This window comes from Notolepis coatsorum, assembly GCF_963971535.1.
Source record: "Notolepis coatsorum genome assembly, chromosome: 1".
Lineage (NCBI taxonomy): Eukaryota > Metazoa > Chordata > Actinopteri > Aulopiformes > Paralepididae > Notolepis > Notolepis coatsorum.
The window spans coordinates 294,203,098-294,226,982 of NC_140165.1; the positions used below are offsets into that span (position 1 = coordinate 294,203,098).

The 23,885-nt window shown below is 41.8% G+C and overlaps 1 protein-coding gene across 1 annotated transcript; it reads left to right on the plus strand.

Moving 5' to 3' along the window:
* The first annotated feature begins 468 nt into the window (after positions 1-468).
* Positions 469-12,378, plus strand: rwdd2b (RWD domain containing 2B). Its single transcript, XM_084328331.1, has 4 exons — positions 469-980; positions 1,069-1,136; positions 3,396-3,770; positions 11,413-12,378. The coding sequence occupies exons 1-4, from the start codon at positions 774-776 to the stop codon at positions 11,663-11,665; spliced, it is 903 nt and encodes a 300-aa protein (XP_084184457.1). The 5' UTR covers positions 469-773; the 3' UTR covers positions 11,666-12,378.
* The last annotated feature ends 11,507 nt before the right edge of the window (positions 12,379-23,885 follow it).

Consider the following 23,885-nt stretch of genomic DNA (forward strand, 5'->3'; position numbering starts at 1 on the left):
TAAAACAGTCCGGGTACATGCTGGAAATCCTGCGTGATTTCCCCCCGTAGCCTATGTTTGCGAAGACGCTCTCTGATTGGCTAGCCGCGTACAGCGAAGACCCTCTCTGATTGGTTTAGCGCCGAAGGGTCTCTTCCGCCTATTCAACAACAATTGATATGTTATTCCCTAACCCTAACCTTAACCCTAATAACCTTAACCTTAACCCTAACCTTAACCTTAACCTTAACCCTAACCCTAACCTTAACCCTAACCCCAACTCTAAGCATAACCCACTTCGAAAGAGGGCCAAAATATAACCACTTTGAAGCAGAGAATATAATATATGTACAAGGCGGAAGAGACCCTTCGGCGCTAAACCAATCAGAGAGGGTCTTCTCTGTACGCGGCTAGCCAATCAGAGAGCGTTTTCGCACACATAGACTACGTTTAAAAATCACGCTGGAAATCCTCTCCATAACAACTGGCTGCCTTCTACGTCGATCGTTGTGCCACTGACTTCGCTGATTAGGAAGTGGCCTTTTATGGCTACAATAAAATAGCATTACATTATATATATCCCTTTTAATAATAATGTATACTTACGTGATCGTAGTAACGTAAGTAACGTTATCGAATTTAATTGAACCTGTAACATGACTCTGAGCTGCACTCACACTGACTGCTCTCAGGTAGTGACGTGTACGTTCTTATCTACTGTCTTTGGACACATCTAGTCCTACAACATCAGATGTGAAATATACTGTATATACCAGCCTGTGCTTCTTTTAGCCATGTCTCATTCCGAGTGGGCCGAATCGCAACTTTCAGAGATAGAATTGCTGTCAAGTATGTTTCCTACTCAGGATGAGTTTGAAATAACAGACCAGCTGGCAATTGCAGAACTGAGGCACTATGTGGAGGGTTCTACAGACAGCCACCCTCCCTCCAGACCCCAGTTTTTCATAAAGGAGAAGATGGATACCCCAAGCGTGAAAGGGGTAACTACTGGATCATGTGTCACAGACAGTGGAGTTTGTTCTGTCTTTCCTGATATCAGATTATTTGATCTTTTCACTTATTTTGTAGGTGGATGTCACCATATCCTGCACCTATCCATCTGACTATCCCAAAGTGTTGCCAGAGATAGTTGTACGGTAAGATTAAACCTGACGTGACTATTGAAGTTAATTTGGATGTTGGAAGTACTAGCTGCACGTTTTCAAGACAAAGCAGAATTGGAAAGTGTCAGACTTTCACACAGACCTTCACATTAGAGGAATCGAGATTGATTGATTGATTGAAAATTGTATTATAACAGAGTGCAGGATGGGTACAATACAGTACGGCTCAATAAATTGTTAAGGGGATGCAGACCAGAGAAAGACTTTCGTCTTGTTTACATCAGGGTCCCCCATTTTCAATTCATCATAACGTATAGATATATGACATAGACGACATACAGTACTGTTTAAGAGACAGAGATCCTAAAAGAAAATATATGCATTCGAGGGGGAAGAAACTACATATAGGAGGGGGTTGGGGGGGGGGGGGGTGGACATTTACGGGGGCCAGTTTCGAATTGCAGCCTCCGTACTCTTTGAGGGCGGTTTTGAAGGTGGGTAGGGATTCACATTATTTTACGGCTGTGAGTAGGGCGTTCCACATTGTTGTGGCATAATTGCGAATCTGGGTTGAACATGATTTGTGGAACTCCCTCTGGTGTTGTGGTCGTGGAATTCACTGACCTTTGGGAAGTATTTCGACATGTACATGGGTATCTTAGTGGTGTAGTGTATCTTGTAGACCAGGACCTGGAGGGATAGATAATTGTCACATTAAGAGCCTCAGCCATGTTGCTGAAAAATGTCACATGTTGTCGAGGCTCTATTGGCAACAATAATGTTCTGTCCTGATATCAGAAATGCACCTGTTAACACATTAACTGCCACGCTTATATCCATCAATGTTTGATCACTGCCACCAGTCTTAAGTCTATGGAGATGTTTACCTTCTTTGCAGGGCTATAACTTTTTAAATTGTATTGCTAAATTGACATTACTATGGCCCATTCAACATCGATTATCTATCGTTCAGGATGTAGGAACGTTTTCATTTTTCATTCACACATTCATACGAAAATACCGTCTAGAGTATAAATATGTTTTTATCATTTTCTGCAGTAATTCCTAGAACGTGAGATATAGGCATAAATGCATATATTAGATTATCAAATGGCGTTTTATACCGATCGACGCTATATTAAAAATGTCAACTGTACAAGGTCCTAAACGTTATGACTGATCATGCGCGGGTGAACGGGGGGGGGGGGGGGGGGTCGTTTATAATTCCGTGATCATCGTTAAATGATTTATGTAGTATGGGTGATATACAGATCAGAGCAGTTTGCATCGATAATAATAAACAAAAACGATGAAAGTCACGGCAGCCTCCTCTTACCGTTGGGCGATGATACTGGAGCAAACAGATCCCAGTTATTTGATGGGGATCGAGGCGATCCATTTCCGGTTTGTATAATACTAATACACGCCCAAATCATGTTGATTATTGAGTTATGGCAGCGATCCATATCCAGAGTGTGTGGCTAGAGTCCTGGGATGATATGCGAGTGGCCGGACGTAATTAGGAGACGCACCGAGATCCAACCGGCATATCCGGTTTGGCAACTCGCCGATCATCCACCAGGTGGCAGTATTGAAGCGTTGCAGAGTTGTGCTGAGTCCCACAGCATCAGACAAGGCTCCGTGAGTGAAATATGAATACCATGGCGAAAATATGAAATATGATCACAATAACGTCGTACGCCGTGATCTGGCAGAATTAGCATGAACTTGAAACACGTCGTACAACGTGATTGGCGCAGAAAGTGTTAAAAGGAAAGAGCTTTTTTTTTTGTATCCACTTTTTCTCTGATTTTCTCCCATCCCAATTTCGTCGTTATGCCAATTCCCCCCTCCCCTTCCTGGTCGTTGCTCGCATGTGCCCCCCACTGGTCGGTCTAGGGAGTCCTGAAGTCTATCAGATGCTTCCTCCGTCACATAGGAGACAGCCAGCAACCTCTTTTCACCTGCCAGCGCGGACTCTCATTGGTGAAGTGTAACGCGTGGGAGGTCACACTACCTTCAACATATCCCTTCTTTGCTGTGCAGGCGCCCTGACCGACCTGTAGGAGTCGCTGTTTACAATGACCAGAATACCACCCCACCGGCTTCCCTCCCGCTGACTCTGCCAATTAAGCCAGTATGACGGCCGGCCAAGCCGGAGGCAACGCTGACAGCCGGATTCAATACCGGTGTCTCTTGCGTTGGTGACGAGCGCTTAGACCGCTGCGCCACCCAGCCGCCTAGGAAATAGCTTTTTATAATATCGATAAACGTCTTTCCTTCTTGCCCCAGGTGCTCTGATCTCAGCCGGGCGCAGCAGACACAGCTTCACACAGACTTAAATGCATACCTTGCCGACAACTGCCAAGGAGAGGTGTGTGTGCTTTCCGCCGTGGAGTGGGTGAAGGACAACTCCCACTTGTATCTCGTCAACAAGAGCACATCAGCAGCAGCTGCTACCAAGAAAGAGCCAGCCTCTCCACGGTCGAGGCCGGTGTTGTTTAGCCGTGTATGGATTTACAGCCATCACATCTACAACAAAGTCAAGAGGAAGAATATTCTGGAGTGGTCCAAGGAGCTGGGCCTATCGGGATTCTGTATGCCTGGGAAGCCTGGCATTGTGTGTGTGGAAGGTCCCCAAGCTGCGTGTGAGGAGTTCTGGTCCAGGTAGGTCCATTTGATCACTTGTAGTAGTAGCCTACAAGTCATAAGGTCACTGCTGTCTTTTAGTTTGTCTGTTTGTATTAACTGGTTCTGCGCCAAAAACGAGTATACTCGTTATTGGATCCGTTTTTCTTTTATTCACTATTGCCATTCATAATTCATCGGGGCAGCCTGTGCATGCTGTTCTGAATGTGTCTGAGCTGGCAGACGGTCAATACCGCCCTCTAACGCCTTGCGGCCGCTATTGCACTCCATTTGAAATTATGTAGTTTGTTTTATACAATGGCATGCAAATTTCTTGATTCTGATTGGCTGAAACAGTGTAGTTGCCGGTTGTTATTTAGTATAACACACTCCAGGTGACCCCAGATCCCTCCCACAACCGAATAACTTTTTTGTTTCTGTCTGAATCAATCCGCCATAGATAGAAAAAGGGAAGTATGAATAGCTTTTGAACGAATCCTCCAAAAAATATACAGTCAACTGGAATATGTTAGTTCGTTACATACACATGGATTATGTAATTAATTTGTCATGACTCATTGTGAAACAAAAGAAAAATCGCAGAGATAATAATAATATAAATAAATAAATAAAAATAATTCTTTTGTCAGATTTGATTGATTGATTGATGACATACATGACATACAGATAGACAGTACTGCTACATCTTGTTTAACACTTTCAGTGCCCAGCAGGGGGCGCACATTTAGTGCTTGAATGCCCACCTTCCACTGCAATGTTAGCATTAATATCGCCTAATCTATGTTTTAAATTATGTGTCTAATCTGCCCGTCGCATTATCAATGACTCATTTCCAGTCAACATTCTCGAAGCGGATTGTTTTTTTATCGGTTCATTTCTGTTTTATAGCATTTTGAAAAGCCCTCGTTTTCACGAAAAAATAAAAGATTCCATGATAATCGCCCTGTACTGTAATATTCTAGAACGTTGTCATTTTTCGGCATATTTATGAATCGTTTTCAAATAAACGCTAGATTATCGATAGTATATGTGATGTGTACGTGTGCACGCTGGTGCCGCGCGCTCAGTTCCTGATCGATCTTACAGTCAAACAGCCATATCACATTATAGGGGAAAAGCTTATATCTCTGTGAAAACGGGTCTGATTATCCTAAGACTGGTAAAATAGATTCCTTACCTGAGATCAGATGGTATCCAAATGGATTATTCCAATTCCTGATCGCCATTCCAAAAATCGATCCTTTTATTGATCCCACGCGTATACTGTAAAAACACATATTACACGCTGTGCTGAAGGTTCAGAATGAATCTGATCGGCTCCGGTTACATGCGTGAGAAGTCAAATGTGGATTCCGGAGTTTTTTTTTCTCATCCATTTTCATCGAGTCCAATCCAAAATGGTGCATTACCATCTGGGAGACGATAGGGGGCGCTTTTTTCACATCTGAGCGCCTGGCGGGGCAGGATTACCAACGGTAGACTCGGTTGATGAAATATGAATTCAGATCGCTAATAAATAAAAAAAATCCGAGAATTCTCGTGATGGGCTGATAACCAGAGAAATCTCGTGATGGGCATTCAATGTGTTAAGAAGCACAGTGAAGTTACCGGTTGTTATTTGATTGAATGTCCACAGCCGCTCTAGTGTAAAACAAAGATATCCAAATGGTTTATTTCTCTTCCACAGCGAAGTCTTTCTTTACAGAAGTGGTCCTAAAGCTATTTTCCTAAATATTCACGTTACTACTACAAGTTAAGAAAACTGTATTTTCCCAGTCTCCAAAATCACTGCCGACTCGACACATGAAAATTCCTCCACACTGGAAAGCCGCAAATCAACTTGCCGGCTCTTTCCACAGCAAAACGGTAGGCTTGGCACCTTGGTTGAGAAATGCAGGCTTCAGTCTAAGACTCTGTTTAGTCTATCTGTTCAGTCCTGTTCAGTCCTGTTTCAAGATGCACACTGCTGCTCTTTTTCTTCTTCTTCTTCTTCTTTAGAATTTCCGGCAGTGTAGACTCATCGTGGCGTATTACTGCCCTCCACAATTCTTTTGATGAGCTCTTCTTCTTCTTCTTCTTCTTCTTCTTCTTCTTCTTCTTCTTCTTCTTCTTCTTCTTCTTCTTCTTCTTCTTCTTCTTCTTCTTCTTCTTCTTCTTCTTCTTCTTCTTCTTCTTCTTCTTCTTCTTCTTCTTCTTCTTCTTTCTTCTTTTGAATTTCCCGCAGGCATATTTCTGCCCTCCTCAGTTCTTATACTACGCTAGTGGTGTGCCATAGTTAGGCCTCTGGTAAACCAACTTTTGATTGTTTACCCTCTTCTTCTTCTCATCTTCAAAACACACTGTCTCCTTCTTCTCTGCTCCTCTTGCCTGTCCAATACTAATAAATACAATAACGCTATATCCTCTGGTACAACTCTGAAGCATGCAGAAATGTCAGCACTGCCTCTGTGATCAGCTGGTGGTTCTCATTATCCATGCCAAAGAAAGATTTAAGAGAGAAGGAAGAGACTCCCAACTCTACCAGACTTTTATAAAAGATTTCCCTCTCTTTCCTATACCTTTCACATTCTAGGAAGACATGCCCGACAGTTTCAGTCTCTCCACATTCACACCCCCCATCTGGATGTTTTCCCACAATGCACAAGGTACTGTTCAACCCACAGTGTCCCAGCCTCAGTCTACACATCTTCACCCTATCACTCCTAGACCCATATCCATCCACCTTGATTTTGACCCGAGGCTGCAGAGAGAAATAGTGCCTTCCCTTGGTCCCCCTTTCCCACTCAGCCTGCCACTCAGCCTCAACTCCTTTCTTTATCTTCTCTCTGAGTTCTACTCTTCCCATTCAAATGCCTATCTCTTCCTCCCTTCCCAGGCTCTGTTTGGCAAGGGAGTCAGCCATCTCATTTCCTGCAATCCCAGCATGCCCCGGAACCCAACAAAACTCCACTGACCAGCCTGCCTTCGCAATCCTATATAAAACCAACATTATTTCCTGAATGAGATCAGGGCGAGCTTTAGACCCACCTGCACTCAGAGCCATCAGTGCAGCAGCCGAGTCAGAACATATAATCACCTGGCTTGGTCCCACTTCCTCCACCCACCACAATGCCCAGAGGATGGCAAGCAACTCTGTCACAAATACAGAGCTGCCATCAGATATTCTTTGTCCCTCATCACAAAGGTTCTAGAATGTTTGGTTATGACATCATACAGTGACATCACAAATGTTCTAGAATGTTCTATTATGACAAATAAGACGGTTCACTGACTATCTAAATCCAATCAATATTCCTAATGCCGTTTCAATGTAAGGTTATACAAATAAACATATAAACATTCATATAATACAATAACTTTAATATATAGCTTTGGCTCCTACATAATGCATCATAACATGACATACATGACATACAGATAGACAGTACTGCTACATCTTGTTTAACACATTGTCTGCCAGTGCCACGCAGTTTGCCCATCTTATACCACTCTCTGCCAGTGCTGTAACCCTATGGAGTCGCTCACCTTCTTTGCAGGGCTATAACCTTTAAAATATTATAGCTATATCGACATTACTATGGCCCGTTCAACATCGGGTATCTATCGTTCCGGATGTGGGAACGTTATATTTTTCCATTCATACATTGTCGTGTTAGTACCGTCGTGAATATAAGTATGTTTTTAGAGTGTATAGCAGTAATTCCTAGAACTAGAGTTATAGGCCCTGATGCATATTATACATAATCCATTGGCGTTTCGTTCCTATATACACACTATATTAAAAAACTCAAATGCATATGATCGCTATTAGGGCTGTCTTAAATACTTCGAAGCTTCGAAGCTTCGTTCGATGGCACAAGCTTCGAACATAAAAAAAAAATCGAAGTTAAAAAGAAATATATATATTTTTTTTTATTTTTTTTTATTTTGCCTCCAAAATCTTGCGCCTCCATTCCAATGAATCGGACAGATTTGTGTTCATTGTGCTGCTTTTTTAAAGTGTCCCGACCCATATAAAAATATGTCTTAATAAAACGTGCTTAATTAAGTCGAATTCTGCCTTTGTCTCTATCAACTACATATAAATATTTATATAATTGTTTGCTTGATAGACGAAGGTTGCAACATAATTATGTAATGTCATGTCGTTGGCTGTGAGAGCCTATATATATCTATGGTGAGAGCACCCCCACTGCACCCAGGCAGGGCAGCCGGGCTACTTAATTAATTAATCCAATCCACTTTATTTATAGAGCACATTTAAAAACAACAAAGTTTACCAAAGTGCTGTACAAGTCCCACAACATCAGATACAAAAAAAAATAATTATAAAAAAGAATTCCGAAGCTTCGAATTAAAATCGAAGCTCGGCCCCCCGAAGCTTCGATTGCCAAAAAAAGCTTCGAAGGTCATCCCTAATCGCTATACATTATGCTCAATCATGCGTGAAGGAAAGGGGGGGGGGGTCGTTTATGATTCCTTGATTGTCAGTAACGGCTTTCTTTAGTACGACATCATACGTTGATCGGATGGATTGCAATGAAATAAATGGACAATCGAGCTGGAATTAACGTTAGATTCCTCTTACCTATTGCCGTACTTTTATTACTGTTGTCTTACTAATGTGATGCTTTTATTTTATTTTACTTTTATCTTTATTTTTTATTTATTTATTTCTATTTTTATTTTTTATTTTATTTTAAACATTGATCTTAACTGATCACTGTGACTTTATTACTTTTATCGTTATATATGCCTATGTTTGTGTACAGCACTTTGAGCTACATAACATGTATGAAAGGTGCTTTATAAATACTTACTTACTTACCTGTGGCCGATGAGTCTGGAGAAAAAAAATTCCAATTATTTGATTTAGATCTGCTAGATCCATTTTCCGTTTGTACGACGCAATAAACGCTGAAAGCATATTGATTCTTGCGTCTCGAAAGCGATCCAATGCACTCGAGGTGTTTGTCTGGATCCACGTAACAAAGATAGCTCTGCCGGAGCTTTTTCCCCGATGCACAGAGCGCCACATCCGGTTTAGAGTGGAGTGCAACTCGCCCGAAATCCACCAGGCGGCGGTATTGAGGCGTTGCAATATCAGACAGAGTCCAGCTGGCTCCCGGGGCCTTCCTGGATGAATTATGAATGTCAATAGCGAGGATATAAAGGAAATGACGATCATAAAAACGAGGAAACTTGTTGTTGGCGTTATTAGATTGGCGGGCAATAACGAGTAAACTCATTTTTGGCACAGGATGTGTTAAGAAGCACAGTGAAGTTACCGGTTGTTATTTGATTGATTGATTGAACATTTTATTAACAGATTGCAGAATGGGTACAATACAATACAGCTCAATACACACAATTGTTAAGGGGATGCAGACCAGAGAAAGACTTTCGTCTTGTTTACATCAGGGTCCCCCATTTTCAATGCATCATAACATAATGATATACATGACATACAGATAGACAGTACTGCTACATCTATACATTTATGACATACCAGATTTACAAATACAGTACTGTTTGTGAGAGTATATACATTTGACGAAGAAACTGTACATTGGAGGAGGTTGGTAGGTAGGAGATTGGTTGGTGGGGTGGAGGGGTATTTCCAGAAGAAACTCACTGACAATCGACAACGTTATTAGATCCATAGCTATAATATTTAATATAGTTTTAGCACTCGCAAACACGGCATTCTCTCCATTGAACAAAGCGCTGGCACAAACGGCCATACGCCCACAGCGACCTCCGGCGGTCAATGTGTTAAGGAGGGGGAAGTCCACTCCCCTTGGTGTTTTTTCTGTTGTTGAGACCCATATTAACACAATGCCCGCCATCAGCAGGGGGCCCGCGCTGATCCCCCTTCAGCGCCAGGTCTTTATTCAATGGATCTAGTTTTAGAATGCCAAACTTGCAAGTCCTAAAACTATATTTTATATTATATCTATGGATCTAATAACGCCGTCGACTATCAGTGAGTTGCTTATGGTTAACATGCAAAAAACATTGTTTTTTCATCCGTACATTTCCGTTTTATACCGTTTTGAATATGAGTATGGTTTGGGTGATTCTGAGTAATTCCAGGAAAAGACGAGAAAAAGGCATTTTAGTGTAATCCAGTTATCACGTTGTAATTTTTCGGCTGATTATCTAATCTTCTTGAAATCAACACTAGATTATCATTATTATGTCTCCTCATGCTCTTGCATACATGAAATGGCCCTCGTAGTGGGGCGCTCTGATCGCCATTCCAGTTATCCACAGCGATCCTGTCCCCGACATTACAGAGCGTTACACATGAACACGGGCGGGCGGAGTTAGTGTTCCATGCCATCGTTGTAGGCCCCTGCCTTGCCCGATTATTTAAACCCCGTCCCCACGGCTCAGATCGGCTCAGAAAACACACCAGACCGTTTCCAATGGAGTGCAATAGCTCCGCAAGGCAGTAGAGGGCGGTGTTGACCGTCTGCCAGCTCAGACACATTCACCAGGGTCTGCAGAGGCTGCAGCCATGAATTATGAATAGATATAGCAAATAAAATAAATAACGATCATAAAAAGGCAATTAATGTGTTAAGGGTGGGGTGGGGGGCATCGAGATTCTGTCTGTATTCTAAGATTAAGAATCCATTAACTAATTTCAAAAATCTATTTTCTTTTTCAGTTTCCAGACATATGATAGGGTTTCAACTTTCCCCATGGTCTTAAAACTATAAATCTTTTAGCTAGCTGAATCCCTACAGATTGCTAAAATTGAATTGCCTAGGTAGGCTAATGAATCGAGAATTGATCTTTAAATCGAATCATGACTCTAAGAATCTAAATCTAAATTGAATTGTGAGATTCACAAAGATTCCCTCTTCCCTCTAATATATATTATGATGTGTTTAGGTGTTCTAACCGCAGTGAAGGTCAATTATTTTGCGACAATGACCGAGTATAGCTATACATTATCCCGCTTATTACATGGCTAACTTACTAACAATATACCTAATTCATTTTACACCATCGACAAGCCGAGATCAAATGCAGACGCAGTTGTTCTGTTGCTCCTCTGTCATCGCCGGCAGCCGGCAGGTGTGTGGACTTGATTCCACTGATGTAGTGCAGCTGTGCATAATGGTAATGCTTAGCTTTCGTGACTGCGATCAAAATGCTTGATTGTGATTGGTCAATAGCGCTCTGTTGCCCCTAACAGCGGTCATTATTGCACGTTGCCCATGACAGCGGTGAATTATCGAGAAATAATTGACCGCTGTCAGGGGCAACCGAGCGCTATTGACCAATCACAATCAAGCATTTTGGCGAATGTTAAAACGCCATGTAATAAGTAAGGGATAATGTATAGCTACGAGGTCATTGTCTCAAAATAATTGACCGACACTGCGTTCTAATAGTTAATAATAACTATTAATTATGTCCCCAACGGAATTTTTTTATCATCTACAATAAAAATATATATAAATCTGTTTTATCTAATAAGATAACGTTTTCAGTCTGTTCACCTCATTCCAATCATTGTTATTGCAGTAAAATGGGACAATTTTACAGACGCAAAATCGGACAATATAGTGCTGTATTTTAACCACCAAGCCGTCCCTGGGGCACAGGTCACCACTGTTTTAAAATGTTTTTCTCCACCTAACAGAGTGAAGGTTCTGACATGGAAGAAGATTATGATTCGACACCGGGAGGACATTCCCGTGGGCAGTCCAGGGGACGACAACAGGACTGGTGAAAGCATTGACTCGTTGCGCAAATTCACAGGTTTTGAGGAGGCAATGTTTGACCCTCATGGGAATAGAGGCAATCACATGGACCTTGGACTGCTCTATCAGTTCTTAAACGATAAAGGCTGTGGCGATGTCTTTCAGATTTACTTTGGCATTGAAGGGAGATAGTGGCCTGTGGTTATTGTGATATTTTTGATGGTATTTCATTTTTGTCCACAATACGAGTTACAAATTGATGTTTTGATGACCTTTTTCCGGAACAAAATCTGCATTATGTGACTTTCATTCAGAATGGTCTCATACAATCCTTAGAATACTGCCGCAGTGTGCAATTTATGTATATAGACTAGGGGTGTAACGGTACACAAAAACCACGGTACGGTACGGTACGTACCTTGGTTTTGAAGTCAAGGTTCGGTACGGGTTTTTTCGGTACAGTGGGGGAAAGTTTGGCTTTCCATGTTCCACTCGGGTGATGTAGTGTGCAGTAACTAATTGTACTTGTAGGGCTGTCAACGAATATTCTATATTGTAATTAATAATCGACTTGTAAATAATAATAAAAAAAAATAATTATATTAGATTGTGATCCAAACTACATACCGTAAGATATTGGAACAGTATTATGTGGATTCCTTAAAGTACGGCATATCTCCCCAGGCCTGGTTTTTAGGCCTTCAGAATTCTGAAATGTAGCTATATATATGCCAAGTGTGTTGTCTTGGAAATGGTTTTGCATTAAAGTTAGCTTTACTATGTAATTGACCACACCGCCATATTGCATTTTGTAAATGATCTACAGTCTTTGCGCACATGTATGCGCACAAATGGATTTGCATCAATGCCTTTATGTCACATGGGCTGGATACATTGAAACAAATAAAGAAGATATTTATGTAAACAGTTGCACTTGACACAGCAATGCACTTGAAATTGTTGGCACCAGCGGGAAATTGGCATCATCGTCGTCGTCGTCGTCCCCCTCCCCACAGTCTGAGAAACGGTTCCAATGCATTCTGGAAAGCATGGAATTTGAAAGATTCATTAACCAGTCCTGGAAAGAAATATTAAATGCCACAGTATGTAATGGTCCTGGGAAATCAGAATGTGTCCTCTCAAAAGGTCACCAATAATGAGCATTTTTAAGCTGCTTCTAGGGGCACGCTTTCCTAATGACCCCTACCTAATGCTAATGACCCCTACCTAATGCTAATGACTTACCCAGCTTGATCCTCGAGAATATGTACAAATATATTTTTGGGATGGGGTGGGGGCTCGATATTTTGTCTTCCAAGATAAAAAAATAAATACAAATCTTGTGATATGGTTTTAACATTCTCATGTAATTAGGACTTTTAAGTCTTTAGTTTGCTAAATCATACAGAGTGCCAAGATTATCCAAGCAGAAAGACACAATATACAAGCTTAATAGTAATCTAGAATCTTAAGCCTAGATCAGTGGTTCTTTCTTGGCTTGTGTGTCCCTCCCTCCCTCCCCCTGTCTAGCACTGTACCCCCTTGACCGACCATTGTCTTATTGATGCCTTAACTCTCATTTGTTGTTATGGTTGTCCTTGTTTCAACTCCCCGTCCATATTCTTTCTCCCTGCCCGGGCATCTTTAGCATGAGAACAAACCACGTCCAACAGGCTTAGAACAAAAGCTTCATTGTTCGTGATGCAAAAGATACTCAGTAAATTCCTTGCTTTAACTTGGGAAATAGTAGGTATATCATATTCAGTGTTACATGTTCATGTAGCAATATGTATTCTATGGATTTTTATACACATTGTGTTATGTTGTGATACAAGTTCGCTTTTTTACCCTCATACCCTTGCAGTATCCCTGTGTACCCCGTTTGAGAAACACTGGCCTAGATGATCACGATGAATCCAGAATAGATTTAAAAAACAAATCGTGACCCCAAGAGTAGACATTTTTATCAAATTGAGATTCCCAACCAAATATCTTTAGATATATGTGTATGATGTATTGCTACATCACTGCCTTAGTACTTTAGATATGTGTATGATGTGTTGCTACATCACTGCCTTAGTACGTTAGATATATGTGTATGATGTGTTGCTACATCACTGCCTTAGTACTTTATATATGTGTATGATGTGTTGCTACATCACTGCCATAGTACTTTCTCCCCTGAAAACATTTCATTGTTGTGTTCCAACAACAATCATAGTGATATTGATTGACACCGACTGGGGAAGAACATAAACAATACGCAAGAAGATGCACTTTGCTGATGGGTGCATGGAAGATTGGTTTCTCTTTGGAATTGAAAGTATCACTCATATTTCTCAGAAGTGGTACATTGCAGAGTACTTGACCTTTAAAATGTGTTGTTTCTCTGCATAACTCACTGCAGCCCAAACAGAATTCTAAAGCACACACATCTGGCTTTTACTTTTACTTGAGTTAAGATCTAGTGTTAAAATAATCTACTTTACAAAAACAAGTAATTTGATAGAAATCAAATCTTTTTTTCTAATATATATATATATGAGAGAGGGATGGATGATAGATGGATGGATGCCCAGATATATATATGCCCAGAGATGGTGTAGTGATTAAGACCCTGCCTCTGGAATCACAAGTAGTACCCCTGCCGGCCTGGGATCAGATCCTACCAGAACCTGAAAACATTTAAATTAAAAAAATTATATTTTTCTGTGAAATGCCCATATCTGCTGGTAATATAGTGATTATACAGTTCAAATTGTATATCCTTGCACATTCTAAAACGCCCTCAAAGATGATTTTTTAATAAGAGTCAAAAGTGTAGACACAGGGACACCTCGTTTTTAAATCAGGACTGTACAATAATTAATTAATCATTATTAGCCTGTAATGACTATTAAAAATGTGTTTGGGTTTAAGATGTCCAGCAGATGGCAGCATTTTACCATCAAACTTGACTCATCAGGAATCTCTTCACAGGACTACCATGACAAGAGACTTTACAGTAGACTGGATATTATTTTATGATGTTAAATAAGTTAATGGTTACAATACAGACAAATAATTCAGCCAATATTTTACTGATGGCTACATCTTTGATAATAATTTGTAAGGGCTTCATAAGTTAGTGTCCCATGATTGAGCCTGAACAGTTATTAAGAATAATAACAACAATAATGATATTGTTCTTCTTTCATTATATCACGACACGATAGCAATATTTCTATCTGTGATACCACTCAGTATGTGTGTGGTGTAGGCTTAGAGCTGGTCATATGGTCATTCATACACCTAGCGCATTCTGTACTGATTGCTTCATACTATTCCTGACAGCTCAGATAGATTGAAATACGGACAGTCTACCAATGTCCATGCAGAGTTTGCCATCAATCTTACATCAGGAATTGCTGTCATAAATCCTTTTGAACAAATTGGCCAAATTGGTTCATTCTCACACGTCTTGCAAGATGTTTCTTATGTTTTCATAGATTTTCTCTCCATTTCTTCCCCATTGTCTGAAGAATTCCACCATTCCAAATGCATCAAAGGGGTTTACTAGAAGAAATGACCTAATTGCTGAATGTGTTCCAAGTTATGAAGACGTACTAGACGGGGAGGTACTGGTGTTTTACACAAAGAGAGGCTTTTCTCGTTCTCTTCAGCAGTACGACCAAGGTTTCATATAATACAGATTTTCTAAAGCCCCTTGAGTATTCCTTTTCCGCCACGTGACGTACAGTAGTACGACTATGAATGACAAAAGGCATGGCGATGCCTTAATCAAAGCCACGCACCCCCTTAGTCCAAATCCATGACTACAATGTCCATCTAATGAACGTTAACCACAGCAAACGTGCCGCTTTGTGGCGCCTCTGCGACGAGCGCGGTCACTAGGAAGCAAGGGGGCTGGGCTGCAGCACTGAGCCCACAGTCTTATTATTAGTCTGCTCCTGGCCTGCATCGCCACTGACCAGTACCATTATCTCTTCTAACCAGCCCCCCAGGGCCTACATTCCTCCCCTCTATAGCTGTATCATCTGTGTTGTCTGTGCCCTGACCCCAGTCCCATACTCTCCTCACTTTGATTTACTACCAGCGATATGGGCCCAGGGCTCTCATAGTTACAGTATATATTACACCTAGTGGGTGATGTTGGGGGGGGGGGGGGGGCATCTCCATTGTTGAAACAAATCATTAGAAGTGCCTACTTATTAACTATAGAATTGAGGGGGGGTGGAAAACTAGGTGGAATTTGATGTGACCAACTGATCACAGAAATCGTACCTCTGACGAAGGTGACCCTGGTTTGGTCTTCTAATAAAGTAACACTGAGACAGGTCTTGCTCGTGATGAGGATGGTGATGGTGGTGCTGGTGATGATGATGATCATGCCTGGGCAGTGTGTGTGAGAGTTCATGTTCACAGACAATGAGATGGCTCAGCAGATCAAGGTCCTGCCCCTGAGCATACCCAACCTCTAGGGGTGTTCTCTGCCTCTGCTGATAATGGGCTTCTGCATCTCGGGTATCATTGTCAAGTAAAACCCCAGAGGCAAGGTGGTGGTGTTGGTGGTGGAGAAGGGTGGTGGGTGGTGTTCATTTTCCTTGTCAGCCACCTCGCAGCATTACCTTGTTCCCTGAGACATAATTCCTCATGAGTGCGGGGAAGTGCGGGTGAGGAGCTTAAAGGGAAAATGCACCCAAAAAGTAGAACTTGTGTTATTTTTTTTTGCACTTTTTCTCTTCCTATTTTTCTGTATTTTTTTCTCCCATCCCAATTTAGTCGTTATGCCAATTTCCCCCTCCCCTTCCTGGTTGTTGCGCGCATGTGCCCCCCACTGGTAGGTCTAGGGAGCCCTGAAGTCTATCACATGCTTCCTCCGATACATAGGAGACAGCCAGCAGCCTCTTTTCACCTGGCAGCGAGGACTCTCATTGGTGAAGTGTAACGCGTGGGAGGTCACACTACCTTCACCATTTCCCTCCCTCGCTGTGCAGGCGCCCTGACCGACCTGTAGGAGTCGCTGTTTACAACGACCAGATTACCACCCACCGGCTTCCCTCCCGCTGACTCTGCCAATTGAGTCAGTACAACGATCGGCCAAGCCGGAGGCAACGCTGACAGCCGAATTCGATACCAGTGTCTCTGCAGTGGTAGACAGACGCTTAGTCCGCTGTGCTACCCGGCCGCCCAACTTGTGTTATTTCTATAATACCGTACAGCTCAGTTTCCATTTGTGAGATATGAACATGTCTCCTTAAGCGGAGTACCAGATAGAGACGATTCTACTGAAGATGTCTCTGAACGATTACGTCCCGGAGCTGCTCCAACTCTCTGACCGTAGTGGGAATCACCAGTTTCATCACGATACGATATCGATTCTTTGGACGATACGATATTTTCCGATATCACAAAGTCTGCCACGATACGATACGATTAGATTCAGGTGCCTGCGATCGATATGAGACGATATTATACGCCCATTTAACACAATCGGTAACATTTAAATCAACAAAAAAAGGCAATGGAAATATCATGACATTTTTTATTGTTGATCTCTTCCAGACATTTAAATGAAAAACAATCTATTGTTTTTAATACAAATAGACCTCCTGTTCACAGTTTTTGGTTCGTTTTTAGTTTTTTTCCGATATTAATATCCTATCACAGCGCTGTATTTTGGCTGGAAAAGGCATATTGGGAGTCAGAAGGTGCAGTACCGGCCAGATCCTGTTAGTGGGGCTATCTCGAGAATGCAGTAACCCCCCCTCCTTCCCAGTCCCTAGTGGACCTCTGCTGCTCTCTCTATCAGCTTAGCTTAGTTAGCTCACGCTAACGCAACGTTAATTTCGGTATTTAACGCGGTGTGGGCATAAAGGAATGGCGAGGATGGAAAGCATGTTAGATGCATTTGACCCCTTGTGGGGGAAAAAAACAACAGGCACTTATTTCGGACTCTGAAGCAATGTTGTCTAACGTCTACACACGCTGAGCTGCGCTGAGCTACTGTTGTTGTTGCAGCCAGCCGGGCGGATATGCTCACGAGGGGATTTTCAAAATAAGAGTATCGCAATATGAATCGATCTTTTTATGTTGCATCGATCCTATTTGATAATTGATAATAGATCGATATATCGATCTGGATCGATGTATTGTCCCACCCCTCCGAGTTTATTCCCCCCCCCCCCCTCTGATTCAGAGCCTTAAGCCCTACATTTGAATGGAACTCATTTGGATGGATTAGCTCAAACAAAAATTCTATGAGCCCACAAAGTCATGTCACGAATTAATTGTCAGTGGACAAACTCGCAATTTGAGTCTCAATCAGAGACCTTTCACAGAGGGAGACTAACCAACCCGTTCTCACTTCCTGCAATGGATCACGTGGGTTACACAAGGTGTGCCATTGGTGGGCTTACTCCACCCCTCTCCACACACACACACACTAGGAGAGTAGAGTAGGTACAGGTTCCCTTCACCCCAAGAGATGTACTGTAGAGGTTTTTACTGAATGTGGTTAGCAGAGAGTTACATCCCATGCGAGGCCGCATCTGAAAGGGGAAAGACCCATCAATCGATTCAGATTCCGTGCCATGCCTCGTCACCAGGGCGTAGGTTCAGGAAACACATCATCTCTGTTGAGCGAAGCCTCTTGAAGCTGGGGTTCCTCTTACGAGTCAATGCGCTTGTGGGATCTCCAAGCTATCATCATGAAACTCATTGTCCATATTGATTTCCCGAATACGTCGTCACTCAGACTGCATGCTAAGTGTGGTGTGCTATTGATCAAACATACAGTATATATGGTATATTTAATGAGTAGGCCCATGCAGACCAACATCAATACATCTTCTTCACAGCCAGAGGCACAACTGGCCTCGTGATTTAGGACAAATGAATGGCGTTAAACGTAGATGCTGTGCTGTGTGCTAGATTATATTTCTATAGATTTCATCAAATGAGAACAACAATATGACTTGGAGAGAGATCATTTAAAATGGGCAGCGTCTAGATCTGAGTATTTTCAGAACAAAATGTTTGAATGTAAGAACAAAAGTAAAAGACGATGGAATATTTTCAACAACATACTCGATTGGTCTAAAGTTAATCCCCCCCCTCATTTATTGAGGCTGATGGTGTTTTAATTACCACACCTCTTGAAATGGCCAATTATTTCAATAATATCTTCATTGAAAATGTGTCTAATCTAAGGAAGTCTAGAGGTTAGCCTAATCAAAGATAATATTATGAAAGATACAAATTGTAGATTTATGTTGAGACCTGTGTTATTAGAATAAAATAATACACAATTGGTTAGAAGTTGGTTAGAGTTATGGCTGAATATATTTGCAGCGCCAGTTTGTCATATTTTCAGTTGCAGTCTTAGGGAGGGAGTTTTCCCTCAAGCATGGAAAGTTGCTAAATCATCAAAGAACAGAATGTTGGAAAGGATAGTATTTGATCAAATGTTGTTGTTATTTCTCTGTGAATGGATTCAATTCCATTTGTCAGCATGCCTATAAAGAAGGCCGCTCAACAGGTACTGCATTGTCACAAATGACCGGTGTCATTGGTCAGATTGATGAAAGGAAAACATTCTATAAAAAAACCTGATGTCCTTATGGCTGAAGTTTTCTTTTGCACTTAGCTGGTTAGAAAGGTTTCCTTTGCTCGTAGCTGGTTAGAAAGTTATCCGTCTTATAGAATGCAATGTGTTTATTTTTATGGTAGTTGTTTTACCGCTGGTAATTTAAAATGTGGGGTTCCACAGGGGAGTTGCCTGCAGGGCCCACTCCTATTTTCAGTTTTTACAAATTACATACCATTGGGTCTGAATCGGGCAGTCATGACTTTGTATGATTCCACTTTATATACAGCCACTGACAGTGTCCTGCAGAATGTGTGTCTGAATGAGTTGAAAACAACAGATTGGTACTAAATATATCTAAAACAAAATTATAGTCTTTGGTTCTAGTTATACATCTCTCGCGCTCAATGTAGGATATAGTACTAGAACAAGTCCGTAATGTAAAATAATCTAATCTTGAATCCAATCTAATGGGGATCTTAACAATATACAATAAACACTGTTTTTTTTTTTTTGCACTACTTGGCACTACACCCCCCCCCCCCCCCCACACACACACACACACACTACAACATTTAAAGGGGGCATATTGTAGGAATTCTAATTTTCCTATACTTATATTATAGTTGTTTGACTAGGAGTTTAATGTTGAGTGTCAAAATTAGAATTAGCTTGAGCTGCAAGATTTACAGTTATTATCAGTCCGTTTCAGACCATGTTCCTTTTCCTACATAGCTCAGTCATAATTCAGTCTTGATTGGAGTTCCTCCTTAAACGACAGTTGAACCCCCACCAATCACTTGAGTTTGCAGTATTTTAACTATTGAGAGTCACAGGAATGGCTCCAATCAGCTGATTTGCATCATTTGAAATGTGAGCGAGCGCGGGTATAGTCCGCCTATCAATATTAATTATTGTGACATTTCTGCATGCAATATTGTATACTCTTCCCAATCAAAACACATCATACAACAACTATATTTGTTTGGAAAACAACATTTCAAACAACAATAATTCCTTACCCCCTGAGACACGAGTACAGTAGTTGTTGTATGAAATGTCACAAATTTTGGAAGTACATTTTGTGAAAATGTGCCTTTTAATTATACCTTTGAAGAGCACAGAGGCATATGCTAAACAGGATATTTAGTGGGTGCAGAGTGATAGTCAGGCAAATGACTGCAGAGATTATAAGCCTTTGTTCTTGAAGCCCATTTGGGCAATTCTTTTTGAAAATCATTTTTACATTAAAGTTCACGCGCACAAGATTTTTATGGATATTTTACTTTCTCTCTCTCCCCCCTGACAATAACCCAATTCTGTAAATCCATTGAACTGGTGATGCATATAATTGAATACATTTTTTAACGTCATGGTAAGGTATTTCAATACAAGGATTTCATCATGTCTGTATATGGCACTCATTCAGATAACTAAGTTAATATAAATAGTATTGTTTTGAATGATCTGAAGCAGCAAATATTGTATACTGTATACATATATATACAACGTTGCAATTATATATATATAATTGCAATGTTTTGCTTCCATGGAAGTTCTTCCAGTCCTGAAAGGAAGTGTGAACATACTGTATACCAGTGTGTTCTCTCAGAACACTATTCTGTTTCTATTATGTACATTGTTATTTATCAGATATAATATCGTAATATATTTTGGCATTTGGCCTGGGATACTTAGTTTGTTTGCCATACTTATTTGTCATAAATAATAGTGAAGGATGTAACCAATCATGTTGTATTACACTCCATGTTGTAATGAGTTAGAGACACATTCATCATCTTGTGACTTATTCAGATGTACAACAATTACACTGGCCAGTAGCTTAGTTGTAGGGGTGAGGTTGGTGCATTAATTCTACTCAAATATAATGAATATGCAGACATAAGGAGTTGATTATGACCATAATACAAAATAACACCCAAACGCATGCAGCCAATGATGTGCTTGCACAGTTGTTGAAATTAATGAATTGTCAACTCCATGCCCCATGTTGCTCTAAAACCAACACTAACGCACATTGAACCACGTGCTCAATGTATACAGTGAGGTACAACCATTATGTATTGGATGCATGAGGAATGCACTCATTTGTGCCCAGAGCTTGAAGTTCAGCATTGATTTACCCCGCAAATCTATCACAATGTCACACAGCGGCTGAAATGGAACTCCCATCTCTCAGCATATCGCCATGCTAATTCATTCCATGCGTTGCATTACCATTTTCAATTTTGCCAAAGTAAACCAGATAATCAAAGCAATTAAAAACACAATCAGTTGTGTTTCTAAGTAGTAAATGTAAAACTTGGGCCCAGCAGCACTTTGGGATTCCAGACCCTTTTCTCCCGGCGCTGACCCTTCAAGGTGAACCCTTGTGCAGCCCGGGCCGTCCCATGAATACTAACTACGTCGGGATTAGACCTTTTCTCTCTCCTCACCACTACTTAATCAGCTGTCTCACCGAGCTGTCTGTCTGGAGTAGTCCCCACAGGCTCGCACCACACCACCGCGCTGACTGGCATCGTAAAGATGACTGGCGTGCTGCTCTGGAAGCGTTCACCCTCAATCAATCCCAATGGGTCCCCCTCCCCCCTTTCTCTTTTTTTGTGCGTGTTTTACGGCAACTGCGAGACGATAAATCAAGAGTGGTTTTCCTCTTTGTGGCTTTGTCACCGCTTGAAAAACTCTCAAGGTATGATTCATGGGAGCCCTCCTCGCACAATAGTAGAGTATGTACCTACCGGTGTGTGTAGGTTATATAGGCTTCCCCTCGCACCTCTTATAATTACTTTAGATTAGGTCATGGATTATTACGCTCCGATGGACGACGTTCTTCAATTGGTTAATAATTTTCGTTCTAAAACATCAGACTTGTCAAATGGTTTGATTCGATTGAAGGTCAGGTCGCTTGTCTCGGTTAATCATGTTAATAGGGCGCAAGGTTTCCGCTTGAAGGGGAACGCCTCTCAATTTAGGAATAGACGCGAATTTCTACTGTATGGTGGTCAAGGGCAGTCCGAGAGATATTGGCGAAAATTAATGACTCTCTCCCGGAAGCCAAAAGAAACGACAACCAATGGTGTCAACAATATCTAAAGTCTGGTGCTGCTGCTTAAACAGTGAATGGGGGATTGATGTTTTATTTTTATATACACCAAAATGAGCTTCAGTGTTACAGTATCAGGTTCAGGAGACATACCTTTATCCCTGTTAAATCCCCCTGGGTGTGATGCCACAACGCCCCCTCCCCCTCCACACCCCACCCCCCTCTCTACATTAATTCTCTGTGGAGCAGATTCTACATCTTCATGACAGGTTCATATCATGATGGTATGTTTTCCCCCTACAAAAACACACACACATGCACGCACGTGCACACACACACACACACACACACACACACACACACACACATACCCCCCACAAATTCATCACAGGTCCTATAGGTTCTGGCGCTGGGAGAGACTTGTTCATCATGGTGACATGGTGATTAGACTGTTGCCAACAGTAGGAATAACCTATATGAATTCTCAGTACTATACCCTGTAATCTCAAGCGAAATTTCATATTCTGTTGTCTATCTCCTCCTGTGTTAAGATTTCCCACAGTTGTCACTTTATTGGAGCAACATCAGTCTCCCAGTCACTAATATTCCAACTTTAATTAAGTCTCTAGTGACTTGCCTGGAAGGATCTCTTGATGCTGGAATCCAAACAGATGGCACAGTATTTCCTGCATACCTTATGCCACAGGTACTTTGTTTCCCCCCAGAAGAATATCCGAGACAAGGCCTCTCTTTATGTGCTCTCCTGGGCCCCAGTGATTCACAATTCAGCCAAACAACGCGGAAAAGTTTGTTTTAATTAGATCTGAAAATACAATATGGAATAAATCAAATGGCAGGCAGACCCGGGGCAGGTTATTTAAAGGATGGCACCAGGTAGAGAAGTATGCGAGTCAGTGTGGATGAATGATTTTAGCATAGGGTAGGTATAGTCCTAATTCCCTCATCAATCCACGGGCCTGCCTGTGGCCTGATTCATACAGTGAAGTCTGTTGCCTCACGGCGTGGAAGTCCCCTCATAAAGCAGAGCATGGGAGCTGGATCTGACAGGGCCCATTCATACAGACTAACAGCGCGGTGATGTATCCGGGGGGATACGCGGCCGCGTGTTCTTTGTTCCACATGGTTTGACTCCTCCATAGCCTCCTGTCACAGCGGGCGGCCAGAGTGATCAGTTTCAACGTCATCAAATGTAATCAGGGAAAACACGTCTCACGATAATGCCCCCGCCCGGCCCGGCCCGGCCCCCGCGACGACGTACGAACGTTAGCGTTCAGCTACGCAGAGGAACACGGCTCTTTGTGCCCTTCATCTGGTTCAGAATTAGATGCGGCGTCGTGTGAGACGATGAAAGTAAAAGAGAACATTTTTGGGTATTGGAGTCGGGTTGTTGCCGGTCTCGTTTACATGAGGAGGATGCTATTCTCCCAGAGGCTCCCCCAAGCATGAGCTGTCAATCAGAGACAAAAGCGTGAATACAAACACAGGGTACAGGTTGCGATAACAGACTCCACGCTCATCTGAAAACGAAAGGGGGAGATATTGGAAAAGGGTGAATTTCATCTTTCACTGTCTGATCTTGACACCTTCCTTTGGGAGGGTATAGCCTACACTTAGAGCTATGTTTACAGGTAAAACCGCCCATCATCTATACACGGCTCGAATGGCAATATGGATGATGTACCATAACGTCCTCTCTCTTAACCCTTTGTCGTGTGGCAGTGAAATGGTTAACCTTCTGT